Source organism: Apodemus sylvaticus, chromosome 14 (assembly GCF_947179515.1).
Source record: "Apodemus sylvaticus chromosome 14, mApoSyl1.1, whole genome shotgun sequence".
Classification (NCBI taxonomy): domain Eukaryota; kingdom Metazoa; phylum Chordata; class Mammalia; order Rodentia; family Muridae; genus Apodemus; species Apodemus sylvaticus.
Window position 1 is genome coordinate 59,095,413 of NC_067485.1, and position 20,580 is coordinate 59,115,992.

General features: G+C 40.3%; 1 protein-coding gene across 10 annotated transcripts in view; it reads left to right on the forward strand.

Annotated features, from left to right (window-relative positions):
* The window catches only part of Abi1 (abl interactor 1), an 89,786-nt gene that overhangs the window by 24,609 nt on the left and 44,597 nt on the right, over positions 1–20,580 (forward strand). For all 10 annotated transcript variants that reach the window (XM_052156264.1, XM_052156254.1, XM_052156255.1 and 7 more), the window contains exon 2: positions 11,099–11,266. In XM_052156264.1, coding sequence (XP_052012224.1) covers positions 11,099–11,266 — 168 coding nt within the window. The remainder of the gene's footprint in view (positions 1–11,098; positions 11,267–20,580) is intronic.

A 20,580-nucleotide genomic window follows, 5' to 3' on the forward strand; every position in this document is an offset into this window, starting at 1 on the left:
TGGCATGAAAACTTAGGAAACTTGTCCTGTTGTTTGAATGGTTCTTTAAGTGCAAAGGGCTGAATGCTGTAATAGAATGGGGGTGGGAGGGAGGCATCTCTGAGTTCTTCCACTAAATAGAAGGTGATTCCCTGAGGGAATCCAAGTCATTAGTGCATAGGGATTAGGACCACAAAATGGAGAAGGTGTCAGCCTCACTGAAGAGAATGAACTTCTGACAATTTTGGTTGTTTGGTCCTTTCTTGGATTAGGAGGTGTGGCCCTGCTGGGCGGTGGTGGCACACGCCTTTAGTCCTAGCACTTGGGAGGCAGAGGCAGGCAGATTTCTGAGTTACAGGCCAGCTTGTTCTACAGGGTGAGTTTCAGGACAGCCAGGACTACACAGAGAAACCCTGTCTCGAAAAACCAAAAACCAAAAAAAAAAAAAAATAAAGAGGTGTGGCCCTCTGGAAGTAGGTATGGCCTTGTTGGAGGAGATATGTTACTAGGGTTGGTCTCAGAAACCCATGCCAGGCCAAGTGTCTCTGCCTCTAGTCTGTGATCACGTTGTAAGCTCTCAGCAACTGGGGCAGCCATCCTGATCCTGCTTGTGCTCTTCCATCTGTTCACAATACAGCATCAGTTTTGACTTCCACTGAGAATACTGTCCCTGGGGAAGGAGTGTAACATTCATTTTAGCCAAGACCGCTCTTCCCTTAAGGGGAGATGGGGTTTCAGTGACTATTAAGGATAGAAATGGAGATCTCTCCAGAACAGGCAAGAGGCTGAGTAATATATCTTTCAAGGGACTGACTTATATTTGCCCCTCATAGTAGTCTTTTTTGGGGGGATCTAAGGCCAGGAAAGCAGGGAACGGCTGTGAATCAGGCTTACATATGGACAAGGGAACTGATCTGGCGTTCTACAGCCAAGATTGTCCAGGGCTCCTGGGATAGACTGGCGTAGTGTTTTTGGGAGGCCCCAGGCCTATTGGGGTAAGAAGATGACTTCAGTGTAGACAGATTCTGAAGGCATGGAATCTTTTAGTGATTCTTTATAGATGAAATGGGTTCTGGTGGTAGCGTTTGTCTCTGAAGACACTGTTGGAGATGGCCTTTTGCTCACAGAGGAAGCTGACCTGGGCACTGAGTGACTTACAGCACTGGCTGCTCCTCTAGAGGAGTTGGGTTCAATTCCCAGCACCCACATGTCAGCTAACAAACAAACAACCATCTGTAACTCTAGTTGTAGGGGTTCTGACACCCTCTTCTGGTCTTGTCAGACACTGCATGTATACAGCACACAGACCAACAAATTAAAAACTTAAATTCACATAAAAATAACAACAATAAAAAACTCAATGTCTCCCTCCCTCCCTCCCTCCCTCCCTCCCTCCCTCCCTCCCTTCCTTCCTTCCTTCCTTCCTTCCTTCCTTCCTTCCTTCCTTCCTTCGGAGGAGGAGGAGGAGGAGGAAGGAGGGCCCTCTGGCCTGGAAGACTTCCTGTGGTAACCAGCAGTTCCCTATGTTGCTTGTCTGTGCCTTCCTTTATCCTTTGTTTTCCTGCCACTGATCTAGGTTATAGAATACCACAGTAGCTGAGCGAAATCATTTAGTGGCTTGCTTGGCTCAACAGTCAGATTTCTGAAGACTGTTTTGAATATCAAGTGCTGACTGAGTAAAAATGTTTCCTTTGAGAACCCCCCTTTCTCCAATCTCATCTTTATGTTATACTTTTTCATGGCACAGCCTCTACAGGAAAGCCATAGGGGTCTCTTCTTCTTTTCCTCTTGGCAGATAGTAGTAATTTGTGAATGATTTAAAGGCTTAATTTTGGTCTCCCTGAGACTCTCTAAGGTAGATTAGAGATAATGCCTTCTATGCTTTCTGTTCTGGACCCCCATCTATCAGTCATTAAGGCCTCATTTAGGACCTTGGATAAGGACCACCAGCTAGCCAGTTGGGTTAATACTTCTCCCTTTCCCCCTGGATATTTAGTAAGTGTTTACCCCACAGATAGCATATTCTATTAGCTTTTGTTTCTCAGATGGGGTCAGAATTTGTCTTGAGTAACATCACCTTTCTATGGCAAAACACAGAGCTGAAAAATTTGTTCAGAAGTTTATACCTACTGATTTTTGTTACCTGTGTATCCAAGTCCTGTCTCATCTTTGTTAGCTATGACAAGACTCAGATTTATTCAAGAGTGGTTTAACTGGGTCATGTGACAGTCATGATTTTAAGTTACTATTTATTTGTGTGTGTACACGTAACATGTGAATTCCACAGCATGCCTATATGGAGGCTAGAGGACTGCATGAGTCCATTCTCTCCTTCCATAGTAGGTGCTATCTCCTTCCATGGGGATGCAGATCCGGTTGGCAGGCTTGGCGGTCCGTGCCCATCAGTAGGGTTCCTTTCCCTCACATCCTTGCTGGTGTTTGTTGTTAGTTTTCTGATATTTATTGGCCACTTCTGTTTCTTATTTCTGTCTTTAATTAGCATGTATTAATTTTATAATCATCTTGTGACATTTTTGTTCCTGAGTATATTTTTTGAAAATATTCACCCCCACCTGTATTCTTTGTTCCCCTCCCACTGCTGTCTCACTTTTTCCCATCTTGGCTGACCCAGTCCTGAGCAAACTCTTAAAACCATATTGTGCTTGGAAGACAACTTTCCACAGCTCTCCACCTCATCTACCAGCTCTTACTGCGGCTACAGCGGTGTATCATGCCAGTCAGGAGTTGCCAAGAACCAGCCTCTGCTTGGAGAGGGTTTCTGAGGAAAGGGTGTCTGGGAGCAGTTGAAAATGAATGACCCGAAGTCAAATCTTGGGTCCAAGCTGGGTGCTTTCTTTCTCACTGATTTGCTTTCTCTGGAGATATCTCGATAATTGTGTTCTGCTCGACACAGTTCTCCAAGCAGTTCCTCCTTGATATTCTAAAAAAAAAAAAAAAAAACCTCTCTGGATAGCTCATTTCTTGTAGATTATACACCTAGACTTTTATTTTACACATCAATCCAGTCATTTACTCCAGGTTTTCTTTTGATTATCCTCAGCATCAGCATCCTGTAACTCCATCCCCTTAATTCTTAGGAGAAAGCAAGCACACTGTTCCTTTTAACAGTGCTAAATAATTCAGAGGATTTGCTTGCCTCTGTTAAGCACAGACTATAAACTTGTTGGGTGAAACCCGGTCTTGAAATTACCATTTCTCCCACACACCAGGATTTAACCTTGTTCTGTCCGGGCTGACCTTGAACTGTGGCATCTACCTGCCTTTGTAACCATAAACAAAAAAATTAGCGGGGTAGGATCTCTTGCAACCACCACTTCCTAAGTCTCTTTTTCTCCTTCCTTAGCATCTTTCTGACAAATTCACCTCATAGCTGCTTTTGTTTCTTTTGACTCATGAAATCCCTCATAATTTTATTGTATCCTTATATTTTTCATAGTTGAGAAATTATATAATTTTGAAATCATGGTCTTTGTGTTCCTTTTCACAGGGTTCAACCCCATAGGGCTGTTCTGAAGGTCCCTGCATTTACCATATTAGTCACAGCTTTGCTTCCCAGACTCATGCTGTCTCTGATTATCATGGAATCACTAATGTTAACAGAGAAGACATTCCTTGAAGAACGAGCATAAAATATGTACATTATTATACAAACAACCCTTACACCCACAGCAGCCATGGACTCTGTGGAGCCCCACGCCTGCTGTCCCTGTCTCTGGGTGCAGGAACCATGTCATTCTGTTCCTACCAAGGCCATGCCGACCTGGCAAGTAGTGTAGTAGAGTCCACTGCTGAGGGTGATGGTACTTGTGCTCTGGATAGTTTGTTGTTGTTTGTTTGTTTGTTTGTTTTTTGTCAGCTTGACACATTAGGGTTATCTGGAAAGAGGAACTTCAGTTGAGAAATGCCTCCTTCAGACTGTCTGAAGGAATGCTTGGATTTCATCCTTTCTTGTCTGTAGCTTAATTTTCTCTGTATTAATGCTCTAGCTATGGCTTTGAATACGGCATTGAAACAGGGGAAAGAATGGGCACATTTGCCTGACCTTAATTTTAGTTTTTCCACTTAGCATGCTTGTCATAAGTAATATGAACTTTTTCTTTTAACTGTCTTAGCTAATTCTCTTTTTTTGTTTTGTTTGTTTTTTGTTTTTGGTTTTTTTTTTTTTTTTTGAGACAGGGTTTCTCTGTGCAGCTGTCCTGGAACTCACTCTGTAGATCAGGCTGGCCTCGAACTCAGAAATCTGCCTGCCTGCCTCCGCCTCCTAAGTGCTGGGATCAAAGGCGAGCGCCACCACCGCCCAGCTGAGAGAGGTTTCTTAATTCTTGTAATTATGTTGACTTTTTAGTTGCTTGAATTATTGTTTTTTCTTTTCTTTCTACCCTAGTGGTGTTAAGCAGTTTCTCATTCACACAGTTGAATACAGTGATTCTTTTAGGTATCCCATAATTTTGAGTTGGTAGATGTAAACTACCTTAATTTGTTCTTGTCTTCAGAAATAAGGCACCACAAGACAAATCTGTTGGTCTAGCAAATCTGTTGGCATTATTTACTTTTAGACCTTAAAATAGTTCTATCCATCCATTATAAAAGTTTATTTAATAAAAAGTGCTAGGCTTTAATTTTTTTCACCCCTATTTTTAATAAATGCTTTAACCTCTTTTCTAGCAGGAATAGGCAAGCCTCAGCTGAATCAGCATAAATCAGTGGGAGGGATTAAGACCACCAGGGATTCCAGGAGAAAGTCTTTGTCATGCTTCTCAATGAAGTGAAAGTCAGCGAAGACTTGAGACCAAGAGCCTTTGCAAAGCTAGCTTTACAAGCAAGACCCCGTTCCTGTCCGTTAAGTCCTGTCTGTGCTCCCTCCAGACATCATGTGCCCTCCACTGGTCTTGCCTTATCATGTGTCTTGTCTTATCATGTGTCTTGTCTCTGCACCTGAATCTGTTTTAGCAAAATTTAACGTGAGTCTGTATCAGTTGACATCACTTGCCAATCTGCTCAGGTCCAGGTAAGCAGCAAGAAGCTGCCAGCACAGCACTAGAAGTTTTTTGGTGTGTTCTCTGATAAGAGTCCTCAAAAATGGGGCATAAGTACCCAGTATAAGGTGAACCAGTGCATGCATGCTGTTAGTGAGGATTCTTCACTGTATCTCTGTTTAGTTTCTGTTTCCATGATCTGTCCACTGGTGAGAGTGGGGTGTTGAAGTCTCCCATTACTGTGTGAGGTGCAGTGGGTGCTTTGAGCTTTAGCAAAGTTATGAATGTGGGTGCCCTTGTATTTGGAGCATCTATGTTCAGAATTTAGAGTTCATCTTGGTAGATCCTTTTCCTTTGAGGAATATGAAGTGTCCTTCCTTTTTTGATAACTTTTGGTTGAAAGTCGATTTTATTCGAATATTAGAATGGTAGGTAACTCCAGCTTGTTTCTTGAGACCATTTGCTTGGAAAATTGTTTTCCAGCTTTTTACTCTGAGGTAGTGTCTGTCTTTGTCACTCATGTGCATTTTCTGAATGCAGCAAAATGCTGGGTCCTGTTTGCGTGTCCAGTCTGTGCTAGTTTATGTCTTTTTATTGGGGAATTGAGTTCATTGATGTTAAGAAATATTAAGAAATATTAAGAAATAGTGATTGTTGCTTGTTATTTTGATGTTATTTTTATGTTTGTGTGGCTATCTTCTTTTGGGTTTGTTGGAAGAAGATTACTGTCTTGCTTTTTTAGGGTGTAGTTTCCATCTATTATCCTCTGTAGGTCTAGATTTGTGGAAAGATACTGTGTAAATTTGTTTTTGTCATGTAATGTCTTGGTTTCTCCATCTATGGTAATTGAGAGTTTTGCTGGGTTTAATAGTCTGGGCTGGCATTTGTGTTCTCCTAGGGTCTGTATGACATCTGCCCAGGATCTTCTAGCTTTTATATTCTCTGGCTAGAAGTTCGGTGTGATTCTGATAGGTCTTCCTTTATATGTTACTTGACCTTTTTCCCCTTACCGCTTTTAATATTTCTTTGTTTTGTTCATTTGGTGTTTGACTATATTATGCTGATTTAATAAATGGTTGAGATAAAGAATAGATTACCGGGAGAGGGGAAAATAGAGGCAAGTAAGATTTAATCAGAAAACAAATAGGGATGGAAATGTTTGTTTGAAGAAGAGAAAAGAACAAATTAGAAACAAAACACCCAAAAGTTTAGAGTTATATCCTATTATAATAAGTATCTGCTTGTTGAGCATACAAGTCTCTACATTCAATCTCCAGAAGAGCCTGAGTGAATGTGTGAATAAAAATGAGAGAAATTTCTCAATAGTAAAAAGAGAAGAGAAATACTGTAGAAAAAGAGAAAGCAAAAAAAAAAAAAAAAGGAAACACACTAGGTCAGAAGAAAAGCAGAGGAGAAGTAAGTGTCCCCGCTCGGGAGTCATAGATGGACGAGAATGAGCGGAAGTGAACTGCGCAGGCAGTGTGCTCACAGCCCTGCCTCTGCAGTCACGGTGGACTGTCGAGTCAACCAAAGCTTGTCTTACGTGGCTTTTTTGACAGTTATTTATTTGTTAGAGCATTGAGGCAAGTAACCAATAGTTGTTTTTGGTCACGAGACAGATAGCTGTGGCATGGCAGACTGAAGCATGTCTTTGCTCATGAGTTCTCTATATCTAAGAGAGATGTGCAAATGTGCCATATTGTCAGACTGTACTGTGGTGATTTTTACTGTTTATCTTTACTCAAATTTAGACTGTGTGCTGCATAATCCTCTCTCCTCTATGGTTGCCAAAGGCACTGGGTTAGAACTAGCCAAAAGAGGGATTTGAGTGAGCAGTGCTGTCTACCATTTGAAGGTTCTTTCTTCTATTAGATGCCGTAAGAGTCATGCAGGGACTTGTGGGTTCCAGGGACTTGTGGGTTCCCGTCTGACTTCACTCTCTTGTTCTGTGTCCCTTTCCCTTCCCTGATGCTGACAGTAGTCCCCCCTCATTGGACACATCTCCAGATGTAGTGGCAAACCTATAATGCACAGCTCCCCCGTTAGATTGTCTTTTGTAATCCTATTTCTGTAGCTGAATGCTTTAGCTTCTCAAGTTGACTGACTATATTAATCTTTGGTTTTTATCCTCCATCATGGGTCTTCATTGCCTCCTTAACTATTACTAAAAATGTTAAGTGAAATTACATAATGAATATCTTATTCTGATAAATTTCAGTGGTCTGCTTCTTGCTTTAAAATATTGACCTTAATACACTTTCCTTGTTGGTAAATATCTACATAGTTTTTGAGTAACGTGGTAGGAAAACTGAATTTTTTTTTGTCATCTGTCATTGTTTCTTTACATTGGTTCTAGTTTTTTGTTTTTTTGTTTTTTTCCAGCTATAAATAAGGGGATGTGAATATTCTTTGCATTCACTGGGCAGTTTTCTAGAAGTGAAGAACACTTTGGATTTTAAGCAGATGTGATAAGTGTTTTCTGGTTGCACTGTCCAGCAGTATGTCAAGTGTTTTGCAATCTCTCTCGCCGTCCCCCCCCCTCCCCCCCAGGGTTTCTCTATGTAGCCCTGGCTGTCCTGGAACTCACTCTGTAGACCAGGCTGGCTTTAAACTCAGAAATCTGCCTGCTCCTGCGCAGCACTTGGGACTAAAGGCGTGCGCCACCACTGCCCAGCCTCCCTGAGAAGTCTTAAGGAGTACATCATTGCTCACCATTGTAACACTAAGGCCTCTGCTGCAGAGCTGTGCTGATAAATAAAATCTTTTGCCTGGAAGGACAATCCCTCTTCATGCCCCTCTTGTACTCCTCAAAAAAATTTGTCATTTGTTACATATTTATGCATTGTTCATATAAAAACTTGCATATTTTGATTAAGATACTGGCTTTCTTTCCACCTACTCCTTGACTGTTAATGAATCCTTCGTGTAGCAGGTGAGCAGTGGTGCGCTCCTGGTGACCTGTGAGTGATACCAGTTGTCTCACACCAGCTGTGAGTGCACACTGGTGGATGGTGGGCATATTGCCTTGCTTACAGCCCTTTTTGTAAGGCTTGCCTTGTCTAACAGTGAATTACATTCTGTTGTTTATTTTTTAGGTTGGAGCTCACTATGATCCCAGGGTGTCCTTGAACTTAATCATATGCTTTAAAAATATGAGTACATTTTCTGAAATAGTGTTTCCGAAATTTGTCCTAAGCCTTTTAAAGTATAAGTGCATTGTGATGCTGATGCTAAAGGAATTACTTATCATCATAGTTACTTGGGCTGTAATGAAACATATGTAGAGATGGGGACAGTGCTGATTTTTCCCTAGAAAAAGAGCAAGGAGGGAGATAGAAGGATAAAGAAGAAAGATTGTGATTGCTTATAACCAGCAGGTTTTTTATTTTTGGCACTGAAAGAGATTTAAAAAAATTTTTTTTCACTCACTCACTCACTCACTCACTCACTCACTCACTCACTCACTCACATACATATCCATCCCATCCATCCATCCATCCATCCATCCATCCATCCATCCATCCATTTATCTGTGCCTTTTGAATATGACATGAGTGGGCACAAAAGGACTTATGGAAGTTAACTTCTTTTCAAGGTTTCTACTCTAGCTATTAGTCCTAATTTAATAAGTTTGATGTCTGCAGGTGGATGAGGAAGGAGGCAGAAGAAAATTGGTCATGGTTGAGATGATCATAGAGTTCAGTTATCTAAGGAATTTCCTGTATGGTTTATTTTAAGTGCATTCACTGTGTTGCTTATTTTAAGTACAGCTATTTTAAACAATGAGCTTTTCTTTTAAAGCTGTGTATATTTGATTGCTTTTAAGTGGCCTTCATCTGTTGTATGAGACAGGGATGACGAATGGGCTTCACATGATGATCAGATCCCAGCGTCATTAGTTAGCAGAGTGCCTGCCATGGTCAATGCCAGCCTTAATTCTGGGGACACACTCTTAGTAGTTTACTAGTGTGTGACCTATTTTGTGTGCTCCTTGCCTATACTAAGGGCGGTTGGTGATTGTGAAGTATCTAAGGGAGCTACAAACTTAAAATAACTGGCAGCGGGAATTTTAAGCAAATTTGTTGTTGAAATTTAGAGTTTATATGAGTGGAAATTAATGGTGACTTGAAATGAATTTTCTGCCGGGTGGTGGTGGCGCAGGCCTGTAATCCCAGTACTCTGGGAGGTAGAGGCAGTTGGATTTCTGAGTTCGAGGCCAGCCTGGTCTACAGAGTGAGTTCCAGGACAGCCAGAACTACACAGAGAAACCCTATCTTGAAAAAACCAAATCCAAAAAACAAAGAAAGAAAGAAAGAAAGAAAGAAAGAAAGAAAGAAAGAAAGAAAGAAAGAAAGAAAGAAAGAAAGAAAGAAAGAAAGAGGAAAGGAAAGAAATGCATTTTCTGGTTGTACAGTCACCTGCTCTATTCCAAAAGGATGGCCTCTTTAAAAAAAAATCAATTGTTATTGCATACATATATACATATAAGTACTCCTAAAAATAACCTGTTTTGTCCACATAATGTTATTTGTATGAATGTCTTGAGGGCTGACCATTTCAAATTGAACAACCAGTTGTGGTACTCTTTCTTTACCTTAAAATTTAAAATGGAAGCTCTGAAAAATACTGTCTTTGATTAAATATGACATTGTTGTGTAAGACTGCATTTTACTTTATTGCATTGGGATGAAAAGGTTCTTATGTGTTTATGAATAGAGTTGTTTTTGTTAACATCTCATTGACTATATGCAGATATATGATTTTATAATAAAGAAAACTGGAAAATAATGTACAAGTTATTGGTACAAATTTTGGAGGTGGGGGGAAAGGAGAAATAGGGACTGGACAGATGGCTCAGTGGTTAAGAGCACTGACTGTTCTTTCAAAGGTCCTGAGTTCAGTTCCCAGCACCCAAATAGTGACTCACAACCATCTGTAATGGGATCCAATGCCTTCTTCTGGTGTGTCTGAAGACAGCTGCAGTGTACTCATTTATATGAAATAAATAAATAAATCTTTAAAAAAAAAAGGGAAAAGAAATGAAAAGGAGAAGTAGATGTTAGTCCAATAGTGACATTTCCTCCCACTCACGTCTTTGGTTTGTAAGTTGGAAAAAAAATCAGGCAGATGAAATTCTAGCATGTAATAACTGAAAGTAATTATTTTATTCATCTTATTTATCTAATTATTTGGCTTTGTAAACAAATATTTTTATATGCATTTTTAACTGTAGAAAACCTACATTTTCCCTTCCAGTTTTGAAGTTGGATTCTAGAACCTAGGTACTTGGACATTCTAGTTAAGTACTCTACCACTGAACATGTTCTAATGCAAAACAACTTTTCTTTTAATAGTGTAGATGGCTGCTTCTATTCAACATTGTGCTTGTATTTCTAGCTACTAAAAGAGCAGGAGAAAGAACCGAGACACGATGATTTCAAAGGAAAAAGTAAACTTGTTTTACACAGACAGCATAATTGTTTAAACATCTTAAGTAATCTATAAGTAGTGGCTAAAGTAAATAAATGACTTTAGAAATATTGCAGAATTACAAGACCAATATTTTAAAAAGTCTGTTATCTGTAAACTTATCCAGAATCCCAATAATCATCATATTAGTTCCAAACTTTTTTTTTTTTTTTTTTCCGAGACAGGGTTTCTTTGTGTAGCCTTGGCTGTCCTGGAACTCACTCTGTAGACCAGGCTAGCCTCGAACTCAGAAATCCGCCTGCCTCTGCCTCCCAAGTACTGGGATTACAGGCGTGTGCCATTACCACCCGGCTCCAAACTTTCTTTTTAATTATACCTTCATCCAGTTTGTTACCATTACTGTGTGTGTGCACTTTGTGCACATGTGTGAGGGTGCCAGTGCCACAGAGTCCATGAGGAGGTCAGAGGACAGCTGTGGAGCTATTTTTCTCCTTACACCTTTAAAGGGGTTCTGGGAAGTAAAACCATGTCACTGGGCATGTGCAGCAAGCACTTTTACCCATTGAGCCATCTTGCCAAACCAATCTTAGCTTTTTAAATGGGGGGGGGGGGTTGAAATGATTCTGTAGTTGTATAGAATGGGTATTTAGTGAATATTAGCTAAGTATTGGTTCTTTTTGTTCTTATTTCAGGCTACAGACAAGAGAAAAGCTCTAGAAGAGACCAAAGCATATACAACTCAATCTCTAGCTAGTGTTGCTTATCAAATAAATGCATTGGCCAACAATGTGCTCCAGCTGCTGGATATCCAAGCGTCTCAGCTGCGGAGGATGGAGTCGTCCATCAATCACATCTCACAGGTACCAGCTTGTTAAGTGTTCTGGGTTCATAGTTAAATAGCAGCATGTGTCTTAAGTGTGGTCATGCATTGCTTAATGATGAGGGTACATACCTGCTACGAAATGTCACTAGGAGATTGTACTGTGGTGTAGAGAGCACCTACACCAGTCTGCATGGTATATAAGTCTGTCCACTGTTCTCTGTGGATAGTTGGTGTTGTCAAGAGTGGGAAATACAAGGTGCACGAGGCTCTTGTTGATGCAAAAAAAGCACAGTTTTAAAAATAATTTAAAAAAAAGTATTAGGGCTGGAGAGAAGGCTGAGTGATTAATAGCACTGGCTGCTCTTGCCGAGGACCCCAGTTCAATTCCTAGTACACACATAGCAGCTTTCTAGTTCCCAGAGATCTAATACCCACACAGCAGACATACATGCAGGCAGTACACATAAGATTAAAAAATAGCATTTAAAAATTTTCTTCCTAAAAAAAAGGTAGTAATAATGTAATCAATACAGCAGTATCAAGTATTATAACTATATAGACTGGTAATAGTTTATTATCGTTATTGGGTATTATACAACATAAAACTGTTTCATAAATTATTGGCAGTTTAACAGATATGTTCACACAGTCACTACCATGAAACATGCAATTAATGCATCACATTTGGACACCAATATGTAATCCCAATAGAACTCAGGCATATGAGCAGTCTCAGACAAATGTAATGATAGAATAGATAAAATCAGAATGTGGAATCCTTACCTTGTAGTAGTTTGTATTGATTGGTTGTAGTTACCACTTTCAGCTTTGCTTTGCGATGAGTAAGCCTACTTTTTTGTTTTGTTATGTTTGAAATGGTCTCACTGTGGCCCTGTTGGTCCCTCCAGCTGCCTTAGCATATTTTGTAAAAAGTTATTTTTGTGTGTGTGTATGTGAGTGTTTTGTCTACAAATATGACTCTGTACCACTACCACATGAGCTTCCTGGTGCCCATGGAAGCTAAAAGAGGGCTTTGGATTCCCTAGGAGTGGGGTTTACAGATGGCTATGAGCTGTCACTAGCTTCCTGGGAATCAAACCTGGCTCCTGTGTTTCTTCTAAAGCTTTATTCTGAGGTAGCCTTGGTGAGCTGTCCAGGCTATTATTGCGCTTTAGCCTCTGAGGAGCTGGGATGCCATGCCAGATTGCTGACTTTTGCTGAGGTAAAATGAATTACATATAATTTAAGCATACACATAGTATCTTGCAAATTTTCACATATTTCCAAGAGATCATCAAGATAAAGAAAGGAGCATGTGCTTTTTGTAAACCTTCCCTTCCCATTCCCTGTTCTCAGTCTTTTTGCCATTATGGAATAGTTTAAATTTTTGTGAATGCAGTCATGCACCTATGCCCTATCCCTTCATTCAGGTTCAGCTTTTTCACATAGCATATTTATTTGAGATTTTCCCATATTCTCTTTTTTTTTTAATTTTCAATTTTTTAATTAGATATTTGCTTTATTTACATTTCTAATGGTATCCCCTTTCTGCGGTACCCCTCCAAAACTCCCTATTCTATCCTTCTCCCCCACCCACCCTCCCTCCCCCCAATTTCCTGACTTGCATTCCTCTATTCTGGGGAATCCGAGCCTTCACAGGACCAATGGCCTCTCCTTTCATTGATGTATGAAATGGTCATCTTCTGCTACATATGTAACTGGAGCCATGGGTCCTTTCATGTGTACTCGTTGGTTGGTGGTTTAGTCCCTGGGAGCTCTGGGGGTACTGATTGGTACATAATACAGTTCCTTCTGCAGGGCTGCAAACCTTTTTGGCTCCTTAGGTCTTTTCTCTAGCTGTTCCATTGGGGACCCTACGATCAGTCTATTAGTTGGCTGTGAACCACAGGTTTGATACACCTTCCAATAAGGATCAAAGTATCCATACTTTGGTCCTCTTTCTTTTTGAGCTTCATGTGGTCTGTGAGTTGTATTTTGGTTATTCCAAGCTTTTGGGTCTATATCCACTTATCAGCGAGTGCATATCGTGTGTTCTTTTGTGATTGGGTTACCTCACTCAGAAAGATATTTTCTAGCTCCATCCATTTGCCAAGAATTTAATGAATTCATTGTTTTTAATAGCTGAGTAGTACTCCATTGTGTAAATGTACCACCTTTTCTGTATCCATTCCTCTGTTGAGGGAAATCTGGGTTGTTTTCAACTTCTGGCTATTATAAATAAGGCTGCTATGAACATAGTGGAGCATGTGCCCTTATTACATGTTGGAGCATCTTCTGGGTATATGCCCAGGAGTGGTATAGCTGGGTCCTCAGGTAGTACTATGCCCAATTTTCTGAGGAACCGCCAAACTGATTTCCAGAGTGGTTTTATCAGCTTGCAGTCCCTCCAGCAATGGAGGAGTGTTTGTCTTTCTCCGCATCCTCTCCAGCATTTGCTGTCCCCTTAGTTTTGATCTTGGTCATTCTGACTGGTGTGAGGTAGAATCTCAGGGTTGTTTTGATTTTCATTTCCCCAATGATTAAGGATGTTGAACATTTCTTTAGCTGTTTCTCACCATCAGGTATTCCTCAGTTGAGAATTCTTTGTTTAGCTCTGTACCCCATTTTTAAATAGGGTTATTTGGTTCCCTGGAGTCTAACTTCTTGAGTTCTTTGTATATATTAGATATTAGTTCTCTATCAGATGTAGGATTTATAAAGATCTTTTCCCAATCTGTTGGTTGCCGTTTTGTCCTATTGACAGTATCCTTTCTCTTAAAGAAAGAAGCTTTGCAATTTTATGAGGTCCCATTTGTCAATTCTTGATCTTAGAGCATAAACTGTTGGTGTTCTATTCAGGAACTTCCCCCCTGTGTCCATGTGCTCCAGGTTCTTCCCCACTTTCTCTTGGTTGTGTTTTGGTTTTAGTTTTGCTTTATTGTATACCTTCCTGGGCTACAGAATGAGTTCAGGGCCAACCTAAGTAAGTTACCTGATCCTTTCTCAGAATTTAAAAATTTAAGGGCTGGGAGGATTAGCTAGGGTTCTAGTTCAACAAGAGAGGGCTTGTCTAACGTGCAGTGCCCTTGGTTTGATATTCTGTATTGTATTGAAAACAAACAACTAGAGTGAATATAGTTGAGTGTACATGTATTACATATGCTTACTTTGGCTTATAGTTAAACGTTTCCTGTGTGTTCTCTATTTTGTTTAGAAACCCATCATTCTCATTTGAGATCTCATATTTGAGAGCACTATGCTCTGTCATCCATGGATGGCACGAGCTGAGAATGTACTCACTCTCCTGTCTGTGGTGTTCCCGGGCCCAGAATATTTACAGCTTAGGAACCTGAAGATTTCATTGAAAACACATTATCCTTTCTTGGTGTAATTGCTTCCATGATCTCTTAAGCATGAGTTTTCAGTTGTTACAACACATTAGTGAACTTAGTATTTGAACACAGCTTGCTATACTCATAGTTCTGGAGCCCAGAGAGCTGCCATGCTTTTTCCAGGACTTGCAGGGGAAGTATAATTTCAACCCTAGGAAGACTGAGACAGGAGGACTACTATGAGTTCAAGACCAGATGTTTCCTCAGTAGCTAGCTGAGACTCTTTCATACTGTGGCTCTGATCAGTGCAGACCCATTCGGCCTGCTCTAATACCACTCTGATCATCTTTCTGCCTACAGGCCTCTTTCATTGTTGCTGCTTATCGCTGAAATGTGAGGCAGATAAATATAACCTTCATTCACTAAGTATGAGATGAGATGTATTTACATAAGAACCCTCAATGTTTTAGAAATCTCCACATATGTATTTATATGTATACATACATACCTTTTAGTCACCCAAGAAGCAAATAATATAATAATCGCAATTACATTTTTATTAGGTCTTTTAGTGACATATCAGTGTGATCTAAGTAGTTAGAGTAGTACTTGCAAATATATATCCTCTTATGGTTTGAAAATGTGCTTCTCACTTTTTTGTTTAATCAAATGGCACATTATACTTGGTAACACATGCAAGACAAATGCAGTGAACAGTTAAATCAGGCTTATGAATGTTTGACTGAATATTTCCTTTCTGCAACAGAAATTTAGAGGTTAGATTTGTTTCCTTCAGGCCTTTTAAGCTGAACTTGGTTAAGGTTAATTGTGGACAGTCATCTCTTTTGATTAGTTTATGTAGTCCTCATAACTATTCACCATTAGAATCCTGTTTCCTGTTGAGATCAGCACTGCTCAGGTCGTTCAGGTAAAACTCTGTTTGGACCCAATATAGCCATTGCCTTCCTCATCATTGTGTAGTCTTCTGGAATACTAAAGATGTACAGCACAGAAACTTGTTTTAGACCTGAACAAGTGGCTTTTGTTGTTGCTGTTAGGGCTGAAAGTATTTTGATGCTTTTTCTGGTCCCCATTACATAGCTCTGAGGAAATTTCAGTACTGTACTTCTTCTCTTTAAGCCTCATTTTTATTGCGCTAGAGGTGGTAGGACCTGAGAAAATGGAGCCATTATATGAATGAAGTGAACTAAAGTCTCATGTCCTAACCAACTTTATTTAGAGCATCAGACAATTTGTACATAGGGTTAAGAGGAGCCAGAGGAGTAAGGTGTCTAATCACAAGGACAAAGCTGCACCTGGCAAAACACCAAATAACAATGGCCAATTGCAGTGAATAATCTGAAGTAAACTCCACTCCACCTGGGAGTGATATGAAGCATTAATCCAAGAACAATTCCATGTTTTTTCAAGAAATGGAGGTTACAAGGCTCTTTTCTTGGTTTCTTGGAGGTTTTTCAAAGCATTTAGAAATCTCACATGACTAGATTCTTGGACCATGTGTCTTATTTTTTTTTTAAATAGAATTATTTATTTTATATATGTGAGTACACTATAGTTGTTTTCAGACACACAAGAAGAGGGCATTACAGATGGTTGTGAACCACTGTGTGGTTGCTGGGAATTGAAGTCAGGACCTCTGGAAGAGCAGTCAGTGCTCTAAAGCACTGAGCCGTCTCTCAGCCCATTTATGTGTCCTTTTTAAGTTACAGTGGGATGGTTTGAGCCCATTCCTTAGGCCTGCTAGGCTGAGAGCCCTGTCACTGAGCTGCAGCTTTTCAGATGCAATCTCCCTGCCTGGCTGTGGCTGCCCGTAGATTCCACTGCTTCTGCTTCCTCTGCCTGAGTGCTGGGAGGTAGGCCTGGGCTCTCCTCTTCCCTCTCCCCTTCCAGCTGCTCCTTCATCTTCCCTCCTCCTCCTTGCCCCTCTTTTCCATCCTTCAGCCCCTCCTTTTTCTCCCCCTCCTTTCTCCTCCTGTCTTTTCCTGTTCCCCCTCACAGCTCCTCTCTTTCCTTTTTCCTTATCCCGTCTTCCTTGCTTCTTTCTGTGGTGTTATGTTGTTTTGAGGCAGAAACTCGCTGTGTACTCTAGCCTTGGTCTGCAGCCCAGGGTGTCCTTAAGTTCACTGCTTCCTCTGCTCCAGTGCTAGCATTATATTGTATGTGCCGTCACACTCTTCTTTCTAGAATTTTCTCTTTTTCTGATTGTTTAATTTGAGTCAGTGTGCCTGGTGTGTGCACGAGGGGTGGGGTGGGGGGAAGTAAATATAGCTACTATCATTAGACTTCATTCCACAAATCCCAACCGCCAATTGAGTACTACATGAAGATTGCTAAATGCCAGTCACTATTACTTGAGGGATTATAATGAAAATCTAAAATCTGTTACACCTCTCTCTGTCTCTAGTCTTGCTTTCTAGAGTGCTTATAAATAGTACATAAAAATGCCAGGGTATTTTACACATGTGAATAACTCTGAATCAATTTATCTTCACAACAGACTCATTATAAAGCTTGGTGCGGTGGCACACACCTTTACTTCCAGCTCTTAGGAGGCAGAGGCAGGAGGATCTCTTGAGTTCAGGTTAGCCAGGGCTGCATAGGAAGACCCTGTCTCAAAACACAAACCAGTCAAAGAAGAAAACAAACAGCACCCAGCCCCACTGCAGATGCAGAGGCTAGGTAATTTAGGATTATCTATTATTAAAAATGGCATTATGAAAAAACCATCAGAAATTCATTGTATGCATACATGAAATTCTCAAAGAGTAAATGAAAATATTTAAAAAACGGCATGTTAACTAAACAAATTTCACCTTAAAATCTGTTAATACTTGCATGATCTTTCTTTTTCCTGGTCTTTCTTCTTCTTTTTTTCTTTATTTTTTTTTAGCAGGGGCAGTGCTAGAGTTCAAACCTAAGGCCTCACACATGGCAGACGAGCACTCACTTTAGCTCATCCACAATCCTCCCTCCTTTAAACTTGTAAAGGCAGTGCTCTTCCTGACCTGTTCTACCACAGTCCCATCAAGTCCCTGAGTACAGGGCCAAATGTGGTCTAGAACCCAAGATTGTTGTTGTTTCTGCAGGGATTACAGGCATGCTCCATCATCTAGATGATTCTAAGAGCTTTGTATTTAATTTGTCTTCTTTCAGACGCTTTTTGAATATATTTTATTTAGTGGCTGTCACATATGCTTGTGCATGTACGTGTGTGTGTGTGTGTGTGTGTGTGTGTGTGTGTGAGAGAGAGAGAGAGAGAGAGAGAGAGAGAGAGAGAGAGTGAGAGAGAGAGAGAGAAAGAGAGAGAGAGAGAGATCTTGCAGGGATTGCTTAACTGTGGTGGTCTTCTAAGAGGATGCTGTGCTATTACTTGATGGCTGTTTCCATCTGGAGATGAGGCTACTATATTTCTGGATATATCTGTGTATATACACATATACATATATATTTTAATTTCTTCTGTTGTACTGCCTTTTCTAAGTATACTATTCTTGTTTGTTTGTTTGTTTGTTTTTTGAGACAGGGTTTCTCTGTATAGCCCTGGCTGTTTTGGAACTCACTCTGTAGACCAGGCTGGCCTCCAACTCAGAAATCCTCCTGCCTCTGCCTCCCAGAGTGCTGGGATTACAGGCTTGCGCCACCACCACCCAGCTTAATAGTTGTTTTTTCAAAAGTTATTTTATTGTTTAGTTTTTAGTTTTTAGATTCCTTATGGAATCTGGTAATTTTTTTTTTAAAAGAGCTTAAAGGATTGGAGATTAAAATGCCCAAAACAGAGCTTTGTTGCTATATTGTTAATATTCTTGTTTCTATTTTTTAAATAAAAATATTTGAACATTTTGTGTTTGTCTATGTTTGTGTGTATGCACTTTTGTTATATTGCTAAGATTCTTGTTTTTTTTCTAAATAAACTATTTAAACTGTGTGTGTGTGTGTTTCCGTTTCTGTTTGTGTGTTGCATTGGCACTTATGTGATCGGAGGAATCTACTGGAGTTGGCTCTCATCTTTCACCTGTTGTTGCAGGAATTGAACTCAGGTTGTCAGCTTAATGGCAAAACCTTTACTTACTAAGTCATCTGCCCTTTAGCCTTTCATTATTTTGTTTAACTTTTGCACATGGACATATTAGTGTTGAGCATATTCCTTAACTCCTTTCATCTTTCTCTCCACCATCCTCTCCCATTGGTCAGTTTCCCTAGACAGCTCTATTTCTGTTTACTAGCATTTATTTATTATTAATGGGATGGGGTGGCATGGCATGTGTGCATGTGGAGGTTAGAGGATACCGCTGGAGCTGGTTTACACCTTCTACGTTTATGTGCTGTCTAGGTTAGGGTTACTATTGCTGTGATAAAACACCAAACCAAAAGCAAGTTGGGGAGGAAATGGTTTATTTGGCTTACACTTCTGCATCATAGTTCATTATTGAAGGAGGTCAGGACAGGAACTCAGGAACAGGCAGGAACCTGGAGGCAAGAAGGAGCTGATGCAGAGGCCTCAGTCTGGGGCTGCTTACTGGTCCTCCCACTTCAGTCACTAATTAAGAAAATGCCATACAGTTGCCTGTGCTCTCCTCTCAAATGACTATAGTTCATGGCAAGTTGACATAGTACAAGCCAGCCCACGTGGGTTCCACTTAACTGATTTTAGCTTTGCCTAGCAAGCAAGCTGCTTTCCCTATGAGCCTCCTCTCCCCTCACTTCTTTCAAGTCTCGTAACTCAGCATGGCCAGGGACTTGGGATGCCTCTGCCCGTTACTCCAAGTGTTGCTGTTAAAGGCATGAGCCATCATGCCCAGTTACTTTATAGGAATTCTGATTCAAGTGCTTCGTATTATGTGTGTTTCCATGGAGTCTGATCTTGCAGTTTTTATTTTTGTAAGAAATCTATTTTGTAGTGTGTATATATAGGTCATTCTGAATCAAGTTAATTTCAGAGTTGATTGGGACCTTGTTTCAGGCATATTGAACAGAGCTCTGTAACAGAAATTTGGGCAGACGGCCATTTCCAGAGTCTGGTCCAAATAAGCAAGAACAGACAAAGGTTGTCTTTATCTTTGCTGAAGGCTTTCTCTGTGTAGCTTGTCTCAGGACTCTTGCCCCTTTTCTACCCATCTCTATTTGCTATTCAGAGCAAAAGGATTTAGATTTTCATTTCTCTGTTGCTTTCAGCAAATATATATTGTGGGTTTATATATATTTAAGAGTCTCTGCTTGAAACTTATAATGCCCTCTCTCTAGAGGCAGTTGTGAAGTTTGGTAGGCTTTCTGATAAATACATTGTAGAAAATAAGGACATATCGAGTAGTTTTGTGATGGCATGGCTCTTTCTGCCTGCTTTTCTGTGTTTTGATTATTGAGTCAGGTCCCTCCTCCCCCTTTCTGGAAGATTTTTAAAAGAAACACATGTGTTCCTCCCCTTCCCACTAAAAATGATAAGAACAGGAAGGAGAACACATTTAAAACAATATGTTTCTTTGTGGTAATTTTGCATAACAATTTTTTAAGATTTATCTTTTAAATTATGGTATTGCTATGTGGGTATGTGCAGATAAGTGAGTGTGGGTGTCTTCAGATTAAGAAGAAGGTGGAGCGTGGAATGCAGTCACTGATAAGTGGATATTAGCCCTCAAGCTCTGAGTACCCAAGACACAACTCACATATCAAATGATTCCCAAGAACAAGGAAGGAGAGGGCCCTGGTCCTGGAAAGGCTTGATGTGGCATTGTAGGGGAGTACCAGGACAGAGAAGTGGGAAGGGGTTGATTGGGGAATGGGCGGAGGGAAGAGGGCTTATGGGACTTATGGGGAGGGGGGGAAACCGGGAAAGGGGAAATCATATGGAATATAAACAAAGAATATAGAAAATAAAAAAAGAAAATATCTAATTAAAAAATGTCAAAAAATGGACACATATAAGAGAAAGTTAAAAAAAAGAAGAAGAGGGTGGAGCTGAAGTTCGAGGCACTTGCCTCTGATATGGGTGCTTGGAGTTGAA